This window comes from Eleutherodactylus coqui, chromosome 5 (genome assembly GCF_035609145.1).
Source record: "Eleutherodactylus coqui strain aEleCoq1 chromosome 5, aEleCoq1.hap1, whole genome shotgun sequence".
In the NCBI taxonomy this organism is placed as follows: Eukaryota; Metazoa; Chordata; class Amphibia; order Anura; family Eleutherodactylidae; genus Eleutherodactylus; species Eleutherodactylus coqui.
Genome location: NC_089841.1, coordinates 220,239,522 through 220,259,616, shown reverse-complemented (window position 1 = coordinate 220,259,616; position 20,095 = coordinate 220,239,522). Strand labels below are relative to the sequence as shown.

General features: G+C 40.5%; 1 protein-coding gene across 1 annotated transcript in view; it reads right to left on the bottom strand.

Moving 5' to 3' along the window:
• KDM4C (lysine demethylase 4C) overlaps positions 1–20,095 on the bottom strand; it is a 236,788-nt gene that overhangs the window by 13,706 nt on the left and 202,987 nt on the right. Inside the window, exon 15 of the mRNA XM_066604256.1 lies at positions 15,333–15,503. Coding sequence (XP_066460353.1) covers positions 15,333–15,503 — 171 coding nt within the window. The remainder of the gene's footprint in view (positions 1–15,332; positions 15,504–20,095) is intronic.

Genomic DNA, 20,095 nt, shown 5'->3' with positions numbered 1-20,095 from the left:
AGGCATAGACTTCACAAGGCCTCTGATCACAAGACCACAGAGGTTTAGAAGCCCAGGAAAAACACCTTTAACTCCTTTTCATGTTCCTCTAACTATTCCTGAACAATGTTTGCCATTGTTGCAGGATGTGTTACCCTGCTGACAGAGGCCACTGCCATTAGAGAATACTATGGCTATAAAGGGCTGTATGGGCTACAGATCAAAAGTAACACCCACATGAGTGCCAGGACCCAAGGTGTCCCCGCAGAATAATGTCCTGATTGTCATACTGCCTCCACCAGCTAGCCATCTGCCCATGGTGCAAGCTAGTGCCATCTCTTCTTAAGCAAAGTGGAGCACACATACTGAAGAATCCGCAAGCTACAAAAAAAAGACATGATTCCTCCGACTAGGACTCTTCTTCCATTGCTCCATGATCCAATTTAGATGCTCACTCTCAGCAGTGAAGAGGAGTCAGCATGGGCACCATAAAAAGTCTACAAGGCCAGCTCTGAGCTCTGATATATTTCAATCATAGACAGGATTAAAGGGGTTGTCCCGCGCCGAAACGGGTTTTTTTTTTTTTCAACCCCCCCCCCCGTTCGGCGCGAGACAACCCCGATGCAGGGAGGTAAAGAAAGCTCACCGGAGCGCTTACCTGAATCCCCGCGCTCCGGTGACTTCTCTACTCACCGCTGAAGATGGCCTCTTCCTCCGTGGACCGCAGCTCTTCTGTGCGGTCCACTGCCGATTCCAGCCTCCTGATTGGCTGGAATCGGCACGTGACGGGGCGGAGCTACACGGAGCTACACGGAGCCCCATAGAAGACTGCAGAAGACCCGGACTGCGCAAGCGCGGCTAATTTGGCCATCGGAGGGCGAAAATTAGTCGGCACCATGGAGACGAGGACGCCAGCAACGGAACAGGTAAGTATAAAACTTTTTATAACTTCTGCATGGCTCATAATTAATGCACAATGTACATTACAAAGTGCATTATTATGGCCATGCAGAAGTGTACAGACCCACTTGCTGCCTCGGGACAACCCCTTTAAGTTATTCAGCAATATATATTACAGTAGCTCTTCTAAGGAGTAGTATCTGAAGAGAGAGCCTTGCTTCCCACACGTATCAATAAGCACTGTCCACCCATAACCATGTCGCAGGTTCACAGTTTATCCTTCTTTGGACCAGTTTTGGTTGGCACTAATTACTGTATACTACCAGGCACGGCCCACGAGATCTGCGATTTTGGAGATGCTCTGACCCAGTCATCTCACGATCCGAATTTGGCCCTTGTCAAAGTTACCCATATTCTTACAGTTGCACATGTCTCCTGCTGTTCACTTGCTATATAAAAATATCCCACCCCTTGCCAGGACATTGTCACAAGATAATCAATGTTCTTCACTTCACATCTCAGTGGTTTTAATGGTATGGGATAAAATCGGTGTCTTAATAAATGTATTTTATTTCTCAATATTATGGTATACAGAACAAGAGACTACCAAGAGTGAAGGGATTTAAGGAAGACACAAGGTAACATCTCAAACAGCCTAATCTCATACTGCTCTTTCAGTTACATTTCTGAATAGATAAAAAATACTGTTCATTAACACAATTTAATGCTTACATGGGCAAGACACAATAATATTGATTGCAACAAACAGAAAATCCTCCAGGTTTCCATTTCCCTTTTAGAGCTGCGTTTCTTCTGCACAGTGCATACATTGTATCATAAAGCATATAGATACACGTCAGACGCTTGACAAATTTGTTTGATGGGGGGACACTGTGGCATCGGTCTTGGCTCAGCAACAAATAATTCAACTTGCTATTAATTTCCCTTAAGAAAAAAATGCTTATTTTAAAGCACCAGTTCCTAAATTATAGTGTTTATATCTACTGCGCCTTCTCCTATCTTGTATTTGCATAACAAATGGTTTTGTTTTTCTCTTGACTCTCTGTGGACATCTGGTGCTGTTTCTGTGGAATTACAAATGTGCTCGCCGACGTTCCTTCCACATTCAGCATGGATAGCAAATATATTTTAATGCAAGTCAAAAGATAGGATAGAGGCCACTGAGGAATGTGAACTATTGCCGGAGTGTCTAAACTGTTAGCATTTTCGGAAAATCTACTGCTTCTTGCAAGAAGTGTTACATACGGTGCTGCTAACACAAATCATTCTTGCAGCGTATGGAGAAAAATGACCTTTTGCTTCCTTATTATTTTTTTTTTAAAGTGGATTCAAAGTTTGATTACTATTGGTAATTGTTGCGGTACGTGAAGACACTTCCTACACCGCCGCGTTGGAACGGTAGGGGCTTCAAATTTCTTAAGATTGCGAAAATCAGTAATGATATAGCTGCATAAATAAGGGATGTGATCCAGTGCGAGAACTGTCATACAGATTCAGCTCTTCCTCGGAGAACATATAAATGCTGGGTCAGAGATACAAAAGGTGACTCAACCTCAGCACTCTAAAGTAAAAAAGATTGTCCCTAGGGATGAAACTCAAGTATCAGAAATTCCATTCACCCAATGCACTTAATGCTAGCTGTCTGCTCAGTTTAATGTTAGCTCCACGTACTATAGCTTTCTGGATGAATGAAAACAATTATGTTCCAAAATGCTTCTTATGAAAATGAAAAACCACTGCTTGATAAATTGATGTAAGCCTTGAGATGTCTGAAAACCCTGTCACAGATATGCTTTAAGTAATTGGCAATGTGCACTGTGTGGCGATTCTCCAAATATCCCCAACTCTAAGGAAACCGTTTTTTTTCAGAATATGCTTCTATGGAAAACTGCCGTTTTTAAATGGGATTTACATGGTTTGCTTTTTGAAGTCAATGTAGAGAAAGTGCAGCCCATCTCTAACCAAAATGCCACATATTGGGCAAGTCCACATGGATGGACATTACCTGCTGCAGATGCACAACAGTTCTGCATTACATGTGGGTTCACATTGATTTCACCCTTCTACAATGTAAGGTGAGAGGTGCAGTGTAAGTTGGTGGGATTCTTGTAACAGAATAAGCAGGTTTTTCATGCAGAAAATTCCAACTTTATGTGGATGGTGCTTTTAGACCCCATCCGCCCCTTTTGTACTGCAATTTGCTGCAGATTTGCCCCTGAATACCTCAATGGGTTGCACTACTAGTCACGGGAGCAGGGGCTGTAGAGAGACAGTTCTCACCCTGGACATCCAGTATATAAAACACAGCACTCTTCAAAGTAATATACAGCAAGAGAAGATTTATGGGCACAATTTAAAGGGGTTGTCCCGCGCCGAAACGGGTTTTTTTTTTTTTTCAACCCCCACCCCCCCGTTCGGCGCGAGACAACCCCAATGCAGGGGTTAAAAAAGAACACCGGACAGCGCTTACCTTAATCCCCGCGCTCCGGTGACTTCTTACTTACCCGGTGAAGATGGCCGCCGGCATCTTCTCCCTCGGTGGACCGCAGGGCTTCTGTGCGGTTCATTGCCGATTCCAGCCTCCTGATTGGCTGGAATCGGCACGTGACGGGGCGGAGCTACACGGAGCCCCATTGAGAAGAGGAGAAGACCCGGACTGCGCAAGCGCGTCTAATTTGGCCATTAGACGGCGAAAATTAGACGGCAACCATGGAGACGAGGACGCCAGCAACGGAGCAGGTAAGTGAAAAACTTTTGATAACTTCTGTATGGCTCATAATTAATGCACAATGTACATTACAAAGTGCATTAATATGGCCATACAGAAGTGTATAGACCCACTTGCTGCCGCAGGACAACCCCTTTAATCCACACAAGAATCCAAGCAAATTCAATAGTAAAGAGAACTACAAAAGATGTTCTTGCGCGGTTAGAGACGTTAATGTAGGGCTGTTTGGGTCCTCCAGGATCTTCCCACTGCTGCAGTAATATAAAGAGAGGGGCTAGAGGAATCCGCATGTTACCATCCAGTGGTAAAGTTTATGGTGTGGATTAAAGTGCCAATATGTCTTCATCTACTACACGTTTCCTTGGGAGAGTTTTGTTTACCGAACTCAACCCCAAGACACAGCAAGTACCCAAAACCCTGTCATACATTAAAAGATTTATGGTTACTGCAACTCACACAACAGGTTTATAGCCTTGCACGTAACCATATTACAGCGCAGTATAACCGGCAAGTTGTACAGAACTGTAATATGGCACCCATATACTTGGGACCATACTGTATTTCTCTAAATACTGACAAAGTCAGCAATGTTTCAACAGCATCAGAGTGAGCGACATGATGCTTAAACGGGGGGAATGGTAACACTCAGTTGTCTACTTAGTCAAACATTTTTGGGAATAGCAGAAGAACACCACAATGCACAGTTCTAAGCGGAAAAGCTTGAGATTGATTATTTCATGGGCAATGCAAGTATTTACCAAGATAGACAGAAGCTCACAGGCCCTCCAACAGTAATATATTGTATTTCAACATAGCGTTTTATAATTATACAAGGGGTGGACAAAAATATGGAAACCCCTGACCAATGGAACCTTGTTGCTCAGGCAGATGTTCACATCCGCCCGGCAGAATCTGTGTAATATTACCTCCACTTAGAATCGGTCTCTACATCTTATTAATATAGTTACAATTTACTGGTAGTATTGTGAAATATGATTAATACTCCCATGTGACTTAAGGCATGCACTTTGTACGATATTTCCATATTTTTGTCACCCCCTGTATTTTAGTTTATAAATGATTGATATTTTTTCTCTCTCTCTCACTATTTACTGTACAATTGGGAAATTCTGAGAGCTGATGATTCAACATGGAGTACAGTATATAATCAGATGGATGGTGTTTCAGATTCCAGATCTCTCTTCTTTAGCACAGGAAAGAGCAGCAGTTGACAGCTTGCTGTGTAGAAATAATACACAGACCAATTTCACAGCATGGAAACTGCAGCTTTGTGTTACCTGCAATTTAACTCGATGCTACCTACAATTGTGACGGTAAGACAGTGTAATTGGAAGCATGTCTGATTGACTGAATCAATGGAGCACATGCTTTTAGGGATGCAGAATTCTGTATAGATGTAACCAACTGAATTTCAGCTAAATACATTGTACCCAAAGTGTATGTTTTAATACTAAAATGACATTAAAGTCTGGATTCACACCAGCACTAGGTCGCTCCGCTGTGCGGCTCTGTCCTAGCAGCGGAAAAATGGCAAGTGCTGCATTTGGCATAGGTCAGACCTGGATGGCCCCAAACGGACTGCATTGAATAGAATGGGGTCCATCCAGCTTCCAGAATGAAACTTTTCAGGAGGAACTTTCTTGAACACAATGCTGCGCTATTTAATCTGGGATTTCATCTCAGATCTGCCCCAGAGGCTTCGAACACCGCCTCTGGTACAGATATGAACATAGCCTGACATCTACTTAAATTGGGGAAGGCAATGGCAAACCACCTCGCAAAAACAGTCTGCACCTTAGGAGTCCGTCTTGACTCAGTGCTTGCACAGGGGGACTTTACCTTTACCTACGTAAATGGGGTCCTGCAAGAATCAGCTTTGCCACAGAGGAGAATAGTTGGTACTAAACTATGTACAATATTTCTGTGACAAAACCTACAAGAAAAGATTTGGCCAATTTGGCCAAAATGCCCATAATACACATTAATAAACATATTTTATAGAATGAGATTTATGCATGCTATATTTTATTATACAAATATCCAATACAACATGTAATCTCACAGCATCCATCCACCTTTTGTAGTGTCCACCAGGTTTTAGGGCTATTATTTAGCTACATCATATTTTAGATGCCATGCCTTACATGTGCAGAGCTTTATAATAATATTAACAAGCCTACAAAACCCTGGATATCTAGGAATGCAGCCAGACATAATTTTACACTATAGTGCAGACATAATCTCTGCAAATGGAAATATGTGAGATAGCCTGAAATTCTATCCAAGACAGCCATCAACTTTTAATTTAGCTTGTGCTTTGTAAGAAAAGGTGTAAGGTAATCAATTTTCAAGAAGCAAAACATGATAGGACTAAGAAAACCGTTCATTTGCCTGTCACCACACACGTTCCCTGGGAGCACTGAGTCGCAGCATAATCAAATGTATTCAAGACAGAATTGCAGAAATTCGGGATTTTTTTTGCAAAATAATTATTTTAATGTAACAATTACTTCTACATAAAAAAGCAAAATGTTAAATTGCTGGGTGGCTTATCATTCATTACAATCTGCTATGCTACATGGAAAAAGGCATATTTTCTTGACAAACAAGAGACAATGAGTAAAGTTTTGGTCCCGAAGATGGAGGCCCGTGTGAATTAGGTATTGCTGAGGAAAAAATAAGGTAGAACAAGCACAACTTCAATAAGACATCTCTTTCATACACTGAAAAATACTAAGTAGGTAACTTATTCTATAAAAAGTATTTATGAGGGGTATGGTGGATGTGAATAATGTATCATATCCCCAGTGGTAAAGGCTATTTTTGTTTTTAAAGTGGGTTTTGGCTTATATAGGTTTTGGTAATTATGACTTCCGGATTTTCATATTACCGCGTTTCCCCGAAAATAGGACCTACCCTGGTGTTTTGTCCACTAGTTATATCCGTGGCCAAATCATATACTGAAGTGAACATAGTATGTGCCATGAACTCTTATTAGGCTAGAGGTGGATCCAGGATTTTATTTCAGGGGGAGTGGAATATTTTCAAGGAGTTGTGCTGAGATTAGAGATGAGCGAACGTACTCGGTAAGGCCGATTTCGCAATCGAGCACCGCGATTTTCGAGTACTTCACTACTCGGGTGAAAAGTACTCGGGGGCGCTGTGGGGTGGAGCGGGGGGTAGCAGCGCGGAACAGGTGGGGGCTCTCTCTCTCTCTCCCCCCCACTCCCCTCTGCAACCCCCCGCTCACCCACAGCGCCCTCGAGTACTTTTCACCCGAGTAGTGAAGTACTCGAAAATCGCGGTGCTCGATTGCGAAAATCAGCCTTACCGAGTACGTTCGCTTATCTCTAGCTGAAATGCGTCACCCATTTGAGAATGCGAGACCTGGGTGGATCAGCCAATGGTCCCGAGTCCTGCTCTTGGCACGCCAGTCAAACACCTAATTTTGCCGGGTGAAGCTGCAGCCCACCTGACATTTTCTTCTGCTGTGGCCACTACAGTGGAAATGTAGAATTACAGCATGGCGACTTACATGAGTGACCATCCTTTAATAACCGGATGACACAATGTCCACCAGGATAGAGGCCACTTTTTCGGAGTGACTCTCCGTTCTGAGAGAGCGAGGGATCCTGAACAGGGGAACCCGCTTTATAATGTTCATACACTTAATTGGGTATATAAACAGGGGAATCCATCCTGGCACATGTGCTTTAATGGCCTTTTACATAAGCCAGTAACGAGAATTGAATGTTCATGCTCCTGATTGTGTCACGTGAAGGTTGTCATGAAGAGCCAACAGGCTAGAAAACTCTTATTTATCAGGTGACTGCATCTTTTATGCAGCATCAAAAATTCTCCCACGTTTCAGAGGGAAAAGGAAAGAAAGAGCTGCCGAGACGGAGAACAGTACAAGACAGTACTACAGTAGAGAAGTAAGGGGATAAGCCTTCTGTAGGGGGTGTGTGATTGCCCCGCTGCCACCCCCCACAGCCCCCAAATCCATCAATGTCTTAGGGCCATACTGTTTTTTTTACTTTTTTTTAACGATCCTTGAAAACAATAGGTCACATCCATAATATTTTCTTGCCCACTGATTTCATTTGCAGCATACAAAACCACATGTAAGAGCTCCAAATGCCGTTTTTACATGCCACACCACAGTGTGGTTTTCCATAAAAGCAATTCCAGGAACAGAGCGGATTCTTGAAAACAAGTCTGTGGTAAATATATCCTACACATGGTCTTTTAGTGAGGTTTGTTATGGCTTGTTGCTTCAAAACTAATGATAGGAGGACACAGATTTTGCATTGAGGGCCAGGAGCCCTGCCTCCTGACCTCTACAAACAAACGGCACAAAATGGATAAGGCTATAGTGAAAATATTTATCATAATAGTAACTACTTGTTGAGATGGTAACATTTCTGTTTTCTCAACAGGCAGCAAGCAACGAGGGTATGCCGGATTTAGAGATACCTGAAGTAACAACAAAGTAGCTTCCAAAAATGAGAACCATAAACCCATCTGAACCATTTGTTTAAAACTAGGCTCAATTACATTCCTTGGCCAGAATACTATTGTCGTTATAGGATTTCTCTTGCATGCGTCATTTATGGGATTTTTTTAGACATGTTTGTTCTGTGCTACCTTTGTGCCCATTTAAATAAAGGTTTCAATTACAGTGGGATTCGTATTACATACAAGCTAAAAATAGTATGTTTTACTGTTTGTAAAAACGCTTAGATTATAACATACGAAACAAACATCTGTCCTAAATATTGTCTTGAAAATTTTTAAACTCCTAGTGCCTTAATTCAGATTGTCATATGCAATTAAGTAACAATTAGAGCACCCTACCATCTGCTCTGCAAATGTGTTGAAAACTCACTAAGCTTAAAATTAGTTTCAAGTTGTTTTTTTTTTTTACACACCCGCTAAATATTCACCTGCTCCACATTAGAGTAAATGAATACGCAATAAAACTACAAGGTTAAACGTGAGGATAAGAAAAAACGAAATAGTTTCAAGATACTGCAGACATGTTTTTGGTGACACATTTAACATAAGTTAAAATATCTTTGCAACAATTTGAATTCTAGTGAAAACCATTTTTCTAGACTAAAACGTGTTAAAAAACAGCAAAAATATTTGATTGCTGTAGTATTCATAAGATAAAGTGTTAAGTATTGATTCCGTTGGGTGGCATCTACACTTCACAAATATATCACCCCCAGTACAGTGCTACATGTACGTCTCCTTTTTTTGACACCAGTTAAGGGGGTTTCCACTTTACTTTTCTGGTACATTATGAGGACTACACAGAACCCTGAAGAAGTTTGTTGTTGTTGATGAGGTGGGTCATAAAGGGTACCCTACCCTTGTTAGTCTTTGGCTACTGAACCCCAATCAACATAATGTACACAACAGAGTAATTGTGGAAAACTAACTACCCCACAGTTGTACTGGTGGGTCAGCTGGTCCACTGTGGCAAATAGTTACTGAGATAACAGACGTGCCACCCGGCGCTCACCTCTAGGATCAATCAAATGTAACCTGTTGCTGTGTGATCTTCTGTCTGTCTGATTTTCGAGTTACACTGTCATTACATATTAGTCCCACAGACTAACACAATTAAACTTCAATATTTTATTTATCGTATTTATTAGTGAAAAAGTAGCTTATATGAAAGGACATTTAATGAATTTAGCTATCAAACTAAACAAAATTATTCCTTGCAGTCATTGCAAACTGGAACAGTGTGATCACCACAAATGGCCTTGCTGCAGGAGTGGCGTGAGAACTTGGTCATCCTGTGCTTCTGGTATGGACAAAATGCCCAAAGTTTGCATTTGCTTGGCTGTGATTGAGAAGTACTTGCCACAACACATCAAATTTTCATATATCTTTGATACTTGCTTTAACATCCCTCCTCAAAGTCACAGGATCAAAACGTTCCCCCAACCACAGCTCAGTGAGTATCTGAGACTGATTAAGTGTTGTAAGATTAATACTGTTGGTCAGAAACAGTCAACAAGTATGACCATTTCAGAAATACAATTACCACATATTTGGGCACCAACACTCTGCCCGAGGTCAAAATCATTCAAGTCACTACATTTACTCATGCCTGCTAAAAGTTACCCTCTGCTGCACAAAGGATAGGTCACATTATCTGAGAGTAGATTGTGAGGTGCCCATCATGTGGTACCGCACTACTGATCGCTAAATTTCCACACCAGCTGTTCCTAATGCAGTTATAATTTAGTGTATAATGGGCATATAATATCGCACAATCATGCCGACATTTACTTCCTCAAATAACACCTTTTGGGACAATCATTGTAACGCGATAATATTGTAACTTGAAAAACAGAACTATGGAGAACTAGTGATTTTTAACAAAAATATCAACTCAAAAATAATTAATTACACAAAACAGAGGAAGAGGAAGAAACCCAAGTAGGTTGGAAAGCTTGCAGTAACATCGTGTATTTTTGTTAGCCATTAAAGGTATCATATCTACAAGATTACTTGCTGGGAACAATCATATTAAGCATGATTATGAAACCCAGCATGTATATACTACTGAGAACACTGGTGACAATACCATGGATCCTAATGGACAGTCTAACTTACAGATGTGTGGGCATATATTCTTCATTGAAAGCATAACTGCGCATTATAAAAATGGGTGGATAATCATTCATTTACATATGGTTTTCTTTTTAAGAATAAGAAAAAAATCATTTTGTCTAAGGCCCCCCGTCCACGCAGTTTATTTGCACCGTTGATTCACGATGGCCGACGCTTCCCATAGCATTGCTATAAAAAGCACCGGCACCTGTCCATGAGCGGAGTAGCATTGCGATTCTCTGCTTGCGGCGGGTAATTCGCAGCATGCTGCGAATTGCCCCAATTCTCTGCAGTCAGCCTATTTATTAGATAGGGCTGACCGGCGGAGATTCGTCGTCGGCTCCTGCTCCCGGTAGGCAGCTCCCGCGGCGCTTTGCCGCGGGATACCGCATCGCCCGTGGACAGCGGGCCTTAAAGTATTTTGTTCATTGTTGCTTCGTCAAAGGTAAGCATGACTCGAATGACTTACGGAACAATGTGAATTATACGGGTTTTGTCAAGAGAACAATGTATGCTGTGCTGCAGAACCTGCTTCAGCCCTTACCTGCCTGAAGGGTGAATGTGGATATCAAATTGTCCGACATGTTTCCATTTAACCCTTTGCAATCCAATTTTGGATTCAGGGTTTTCTAGGGGGCTTTTTCTTTCTGCCATTATACAATGGCACCATCTGCTGGATAGAGCCAGTACTGTGGTATGGGACATGCTGGAGAGCCCCCCCCCCCCCCCCCAACAACAGAGCGGCCAGTAAGATCGAGTAAGAATACCCTGCCGGACGTCTTCCGACATCAGAGCTGTACAGCCTTCAATCAGACATCAGACAGTGGATTGGAAAGGGTTAATCAAATAAAAAGTTTCGGATCAGGGAAAACAATACATACAAACGGCACGGCATTTAGGGTTTCATTAAAAATAGTCTTTAAAAATAAATGAAGTGAAGCGTAAATTTCCACCTTGGCTTATACAGTGTAATCGGTCATTACTACCAGCTTGTCATTGGTTTTATTACAGTTGAGAGAACGTCACTTTACGCATTTAGCTTTTTCAGGCAATACTTTCATGCCAAGTTTCTCACTGTACTTGCAGACAAGCGATGGTTTTATAAGTGTGATTTGTTAAAGAGTTAGAAAAAAATTGCGCTGTAAAGTGAGGATGCCAAGGCCATTGAGATGTTACACACGGTCTTGGCTGTCAAAGCTTGGGGGTTTGAATACAAAACCTGGTGGGAGAGTTTCCTCAATAAATATGGTTTGAAAAACACAATTGAAGATCTAGATGGTTTTGCCAACAGGCATGTCTTAATAGTAGGTCCACATCCAGGTGTCACTTTTCTCATTATTAGATCAGTTAAGCACGTATGTCCAGACTTTTACCCCAACCTGTACATGTCACCTTCAGGTCCACCTGCTGGTTTTTGGCATTTCATTGGATTCGATACACTAATTATACAGGTGGTTCTGGTTTATTTTGTTTCAAATATGGCTTCATGCTTTTGGTTCCATGCTATATGACCAACGGCGCCAGAAGGGCCAGAAACACGTCAGCAAAATGTGTGCATTATGGTCAGTTTTTCAAGATAAGTTTTCAGATGGAATAATAAAAGGTTTTGGTTTTAATTGTCTTTGGCCAAACTTTTATTTGAGCTGAACTTCTGTAAATATATTTAGTTCCCCTCTTTGGTCTAGTAAAGTCCATTATTTGTGCTATTTGTTTGGGTGGCTGGTGAACTGGACATGCCCTTATTTACTTAAACATCCCTACCATCCATTTTTATAAAAAAGAACAAAATAATAACCCTTATTATATATGAATCCATAGCACCCATACACCATCTTTAATCTGTGAGCAAAAACAGCTTAACATGAGCTATTTATTAGTATATTATATCAGGAAGTGTCAGGCTAATATAATGCTTAGTGGTCGGTGTGAAAACGGAAAGATTTTAGGATTAGTTTTTTTTTAAATCTAGATTGTGACATTGAAAATGTAAAAAAATAAATAACTAAATCAATATTTTTTAAAAACATAACATAAAAACTTGATTTATACAATAGGTTACGTTCAGATGACACATTTTCTTTCAAGAAAAACTTCACTCAAATAAGGCTGCTTCCCAACCAGACACTCCCTGTCTCTACAACTACTGCAGTCTATACTTTGTAGACATTACTATATTGCAAAATTACTTTTACGGTGTCTGGTTCTTTATCGATTGCTCTAACTTGAAACTTACTTTAGCATTTCTGTATAAAGGCTGTAGGGTTGTGCCAAGGTAGAATTTTGTCTCTATCCACAGGTAAGGGGATAACGTTATGATTAGTGTGGGTATGACCACTTGGACCCCTCTAATCCTAAGAGTAGGGGACCCCAAGGTTCTCACATGAATGGAACAGAGATCATACATTAGCATTGCTGCTCCATTCAGGTCAATGGGAGCGCTGTAACTTGCTGAGCTCTTGTATTGTAAAAATCTATTTCACTGTTAAGTGGTCTTTGAATTGTATTATTACGTAACATGGTCACCTATATAAACCTATAATTTCAGGGTGTTAATTAGGGAGGTAATACAACCTCTATTACGAAGGTGACAATGCAATACCTGGTGGTTAGAGTTGAGTGAACATACTCTGCCGATCTTGATGCTCGTTCGAGTATTAGCGTACTCGATGGTGCTGGGGGGGTGGGGGAGAGAGGGGGAGGGGGAGGGGAGAGGGACGAACCTAGGGAAAAAAAAGCTCGGCACCCGGTGTCCCACATACAAAAATGCTCGAGTCTCCCATTGTAGTCAATGGGGTTCGTTACTCGAGTAGAGCTCTCGAATTTTACAAAAAGCTTAACTCGACTAACGCGGATCCGAGCATTTGGGTGCTCGCTCATCTCTACTGGTGGTCCCAGAAGTTTCACTGGAGCCTGCGACGGTGAGGAGAGATCATGCTGGGTTCTAATCTCTAACGAGAAGCTGATTACAATGGATGAAATTTAGTTTATGGAATCAAATTTAGACCTCTACAGCAAGCAGGAAGAAACACCAAATTTATCACAGTGTGTGTGTGTGTTTTAGCACATCTTGCTAGAGATGTTAGATATTTTTCACTTATGCAACACATTATGCCGCAGTTAGCTTATTTAATTTTGATGCATTTTAAACCAGCCTCTTTTTATAGAGGTGAAATTGTGTATAACATGCATCATAAATCTGAAACAAGGCAAGTACACCAGTTGGTCACAATATGGGCCAGAATTCTATTGCTTAGTAAATCTTCCTCATTGTCATCCTCTTTGCCTCCTGTTGTGAAGTGGTCATACATATCACTGCTGTGCAGCATCAAAAGTTCCATTTAGACACAATGATATTCGCTCAAAATTCGCTCTAAATGCACGGACATCGTGTAATTTTTGTGCACGATTCGTTCCTCACTCAATTCTAGTTTTCTAGAATTTAGCGATGAACTCTTATCAGGGCTGCAGGCTGTTATCACAGTCAGCAGCGCTGATCAGATTCTTTCAGCTCCTGTTCTGCTGGTAGCTCACAGCGGGATGCGATCTGTAACCGCGGAGAACAATGCAGCAGTTTGCTTACGCAAAACAGCTGTATTGTTTGTCGAATGATAGTAGCAGTGTCCCGCTCTGCCTGCATAGCTCTTTAGTAGCTACTTAGCTTCTATAGATTATGCAAAGATGATCGCCCAAAACGGTCACTCAAACTGTTGTTTGAGTGATAATCTATCAGTGTAAATGGGGTCATAGAGATGACTGGGAGGGTATCATCAAGTGTTGTATCAGCACCAGAATTGCCAGCACAAATTTTAATTTTCTCCGAATAACCAATCCAAAATTAATGGACAAACATTTCTTACAGACATAATGAAAAATAAGATTATAACTAGTACATGTCTATAATTAAGAAATTGATATGAAATCCTTATTAGCATTTCCCATCAGCTGTAAAATGATAATTACAATCACATTACCCTGCGCAAGTACCAACTACTTAAAAAAAAAAAAACTACGAACTTTTTTCACTGGAAAAGTGCGCCATATTTTTATTGACTGTCCAGCAGTTTCCAGACAGCTGGCAACCCTGATCAGCACCCTGCCCTATTATTATGGAAACAATCAGTGAGTTTGGGGTCGTCTGGCTCTAACTACACATTTTTTTTTTTAGCAAGATTTCTTCCCAAAAAATACATTACGTACTTTGAAAACAAGCAGATGAGAAAATGATGATTATACACAAATACTGGCTTAAGCCTCTCAAATGATTTTCTGGATGGTGATTACATACCTTGATTAAAGGAATTTTCCATTAACAAAAATTTGCATAATGGTGTTTATTTTTACAAACTGCCTAAGAAAATAATTTTCTGTTTTGTTAGAAAAGTACAATAAATTCTTGTCTGTTCACCCTCGAAAAACAACTCTTACAATTGTTCAAATCTGTAGGTATGCCATTCGCACAGTATATATATAAATATATACAGACGTGTTAGGTACACGCTCTACAGGAAACCGTGAAGCATCTCTTCTTACTTTACATATTTTATTTTACCTTCTTCTTTGTGTAGTGATCTTTTTCCGAATACCATCTTTTATGAACACTTTGTTAAAAATATGATGCAGTTATGTAAACAAGAAAAACAAGGAACTGGAAGCTATAGCCAAAAATAGAAAGTCCCTAAAACTTGTGTAACCAGGAAACTTACAGCTTCAAATTAAAAACTGGCCAAAAACATTTCATCAAGTGGTCATGATTTACCAACAATCTAATGTATGTGGGGCAGCCCGACTGTCTCTTGATGGAGCTGGCATATTGGATTATAAATATAAATGGATCCTTTGTTTGCCTTATAGACAGGTGTTGTCAGTATATAAAACTCCATACTTGACTTGTCTAACAATGTATTCTTACGGACGGCTAATCTTACTGCCATCTTATATTTATGGGCAATCTTATTGGAAATCCCGTTATTCTTGACGTCTAAAATTACTGGTATACAATAACAAATCTGTATACACACTTTTTTCCTCAAAAACGCTTTTATCTACTTACAACAATATCTTCTGGGAATGTGTCCTTACTGATAGATCCATCATCGAACGCTACTTCATAGAAGGTCTGAGAGGTTATGTCTGCAACCTTGCAGCTGTAATATCTTGTATTTCTGTGTTTTGCAATCACAGACTGTCCAATAGTTATACGTTTCGTGGTTGCTTTGCTTCTCTGAAACAAAAACAAACATATATAAGAAAATTAGTCACAGTTGATATCAACATAGTGGGGTTTTTTTCTCCTTCAAACCACTTGGGCATCTGGGAGGTTAAACATTCAGATTGTGGAACCCTAAATAGCCCAATTAGGTGCAATGGAGTGATTACATGAGTGAATGCTTAACTAATTAATTATTTTATGAAAGAAAACAACCTATATGAAACAATCAGAGAGCAAGAATGCTCTCTTGGCTGATAAAAAGGGAGGGTGTGATAACATGGTAAAATCTCCATGATGCCCGCTTCCCTGGGTTCTTCTGCAGGCTTACAGACACAGACAGCATAATAACAGATCTTGCTCTCCCCCTGCTCAGCTGTCCTCAGCAAAGGCTGAAGTGAGCAGTGCAAGTTTAACATGTGCAGCCCTCATATCAACCAGCTCTATCTCCAGATAGAATGGGGCTAGCACAGTAATTTTAGTCCTGTTTGAAAGCAAAGACTCTTGGCTTTACACTAAAACTGCAGCCATAGCTTCATTCGAGCTGGACATACGGCCATTAGAATAGCAGCTCCCCACCCACCCAAACAGTGCTCAGGCTAAAGTGCAAGGTATTTTTCTCCATGCCTGAGCGCTGTTCAGGCAAAATTATTAGGTAGGTAAATCATGTAATATAAACGTCTAAGATATGTGTCATAATGTCCCAATAAACCAGAGTTATATATCATGCTCAGCTTTAGTTAGAAATAATTTTAAGGAACCCCCATCTAATGCTAATAAGGCAAAATAAATAAAATGCCCAATGTTAATATGAACATTATTTTTTTTTAAAACAAAATCCCATGATGCATTAGGCATCCTGTCACAAATCTAGACATCTGCTAATGTAGCTACACAGCCCCTACTTATTAGTGAAATGTTTCAGCATCACAGCTATAAGTGTTTTCACTTTGTCTCAGAATACAATAGAATTGACACATTTGGCATTAAAAGATCCGTACTTCATTGTACAGGAAGCGACTATAGAGCATAAGGATGAACTGGTAACTGGTGCCAATTAGAATAAGGTTACATATGGACTGCAACCCATTTTAGAGTAGAAGCTTTTGGAAGGATTACAATATACACCTTGTGGGATATTTTGTATGTTCACATGAAGGGATTCAGATAAGCTGGAAAGAAAAATAAACAACTTCACATATAAAACACTTGATATGTGAAAGATGACATACTGACAGGAACATTTTTTAATTTGCGCTAAGACCCGAGAAAAAAAAACTCCTGTCAGGAAAAAAAGGATGTATAGAAGTTTAAAATGTCACTTTTGATCAGTAAGATGGTAGTTTTTCAGTGTTGCTCAACAGACCTGAGAAAAGAATATGGTGTGCCATGTTAATAAAAAATATAGTAGGTGTAAGAAAAAGCACAATCAAGTCATAGCAGTAACATTAAAAAAAGCTAATTTTGTATTGACCTGTAAGAAGAAACAATCAGGTATACATAAAGCTTTGATACTTTTGTCTCACTCTGAATTTCAACTACCGTACTTCTCACCTATCAGCATTTTGCGGAATACAGGTATAAGAATGTATAGTACATAGAGTGTAGTTGCTGAGATACAGTAGTCAGCTTTCTGTTAGGTGGTTTACTTTCAGTATTTGTATTTCCCGTGCCGTTGCTAAGAGATGACGCGGGTAGCCGCAGCTCACACACGATGTTAATTGCGTATGGCCTACAATTTCGACGCCCTCGTTGACTTCAAAGGACGCAGTCTGCTGCAAAATATACGCAATTCGTATCAGTGAGTGAATGACAAAGTGAAAGTACATGCTTTTGAATGCCTCTTCACGGATGCCCCTCATGGATTCCACAATTGGACTTTCCCCATAAGATACAGTGTTATCTGTTTTATTTTCAGCCTTGCTTTTCTGAGAACCATGAAGTAACCAGAAGAAGAAATTAGAAAAAACAAAAAACAAGGATTGGCATTCAGGATAGTATCTACAATAATATTGAGGATGCCATGCTCTCATAGAGGGTTGGGAGGTGACTGCACAGTGCCACTCACCCATGAAAGAACCTATATCACAATTCAGTTAATCAATATTTCTTGGATATCTTGCGTTAGCCATAGTATTTTGATAGGGTTAAGCTCAGGACTTTGACTTGTCCATTCCAAAACACATCTCATCAGTCCATAGAACATTTCCCCAGCAGCATTGTGGAACATCCAGGTGGTCTTGGGCCAACTTGAGGCAGGTCGAAAGTTTTTTTTTTTGGACAGCAGCAGCTTCCTTTGTGGTGTCCATCCATAAACACCTTTCTTGTCTAGGGTTTAATTTAATTAATAGTAGTCACATGAACAAAGGTTTTTGCAGTTTGCATAGCTTTTGCCACTACCCTTAGGTTTTCTTCCTCAACTCTTTCAGAATTGCGGTTATGTCTTTGGAGTCAGTACAACAGGAAGTGCAGTCCGAAGGAGAGAAGCAACTGTCCTGAATTTTCTACCGTCAGTAGATAAATTTGCTTAATTATGAACTGATATTCACCCAGGTCCTTAGCAATGCTTGTGTAGCCTTTACCATCTTCATACGTTACTAAAACACCTTTGGAGGTCTTCCAAAAGCATGAAGTCAGGTTGGTAACTAAGTTGTCTTTCTAAGAGAACAAATTTGTCAGTATGCCTTTATTTAATTGGCAAACCACTTGTAATACCCACAATGCAGATGGGATAGGGGAAGTTCCTCTGTCAAATGACTTAGACTGTGGTTCCTAACTGGTTAAATGACCCGAGCAGTTAAAAACAGGAGCAGTGTCTGCGTGATCACAGGGATATTTAAAATCTTACACATTTATATAGCACATACATATTCCGCAATGCTGTATACCACTTGATTCCCCCATTGAAACTCACAGTCTAAGTCCCCTTATTGATATGTTTTTGGAGTGTTGGAAAAAACCCGAGCATCCAGAGCAAATACACACAAACACGAGGGATAACATACAAATTCATGCAGATGTTGTCCTTGGTGGGATTTGAACCCAGGTATCACGTTTGCTTCAAGCATGCAATAACTGTAAACCAAAACACCAACTGGTCAGTGTTCACTTCACACTAATTTTCCCCAACGGGAACTAGAGGGTGACAACCCCTGCTTACTAGTGGATGGCGCACCCTGATAAGGATGCATCCAACCCTTATGCCTCTGCCACTCACTAACCCTGATAATTGATGACAAAGGAGAACCACAATATGAGTAAAACAAAACCTTTCAAAAATAAATCTCAGCAATAAATCTCTGTACTTATCAGAAGATCCAGAGATGTCCTCTACCAACTGCAGAAGACTATACTGAATTGACCAGCACAGAACCCAGACAAGGAGGAAATTAAAAACCCTCCCTAATTTACCCCAGTGTACACTAAGAGCTGACACACCCACCAGAGTTAAAGATGATAGGTGCACAGTCAAATTAAACTGACAACACCAGGACCCCAGCTCTGTCCTACTAGGCTGCAAGTACACCCTACAATGACATGCACTATGTGACAAGAAGCCAGGTAATGCATTTTTTATAGTCACCCATTCCCTGGTACCAGCACTGTCACCCCGTAAAGATGGTGCGGCACATGAAAATTTGACTCTTCGGATTGCCATGCGCACGCTTTCCTATCCGGTTAAATGACTTGTATGGGAGAGCATATGCACAGCAATCTGTTAAGAGTCAAATTTCTGTAAGCCGCGCAATCCTCACCTGGTGGCAGTGCCATAAAAAAAAAACAAAAAAAAAAAAACGACATCACCTGGCTTCCCGACACCTTCCCTTACAGCACCATAACTCAGTTTATGGAGATGTAGGGAGGTTTCCTCTAAAGATTTCAATTTCTTTAAACTTAATCTCCCTAATACAAAGATACTATCATGATGAATACCAAAATGTACATCTGACATTACAGGATTTCTGAAGAGGAAACAATGGCTTGATATGTGTGCGATGCCATTTAGTGGACCAGGTATATTTATAAGCGGATTGCGTTTTCATGCCACACACCAGTGTGTATTCTATTTGTTGTATTGCACTGGATTGCTATGTGTAAGTGCCACCCCCAGATGAAGGCTTTGGGCCGAAACATATGTCAGGGCAGACACCAATCTTTGGTCTGTAACCCTCTGACATGTGTATTATGTTCCAAAGAAATGTGCTGCACTCTAAATTTATATTTGGTTAGTTGTTATCTGAATATTCCAATACGTGGAGTATCATGTCATACACTTATCTTATGTTGACCACTTGTAACATAAGACTGTTGCATTGGGTGTATACAATATACATATACTATAAAGGGTTCAGATAATAAGACAGATGTCTCCTGGGGTAGACAAAGCACTTTGCAGCAGGCACACCACAAAACGGTAGTCCAATGTCAGCTTCTAGTGCCACGGACATCAGCCAGTTCTTGTTGTAGGTTTCAGTTGACAGAAATAAAACAAAGCAAGAAAAAAAAACCTATGCCTCTCCGGGCTCCAAGTATACATGAGGTATCACCTATGTAACAGTGTAGGCCTAATACTTGGCACCAAACATGGTTCATCCAACTTGCCATGT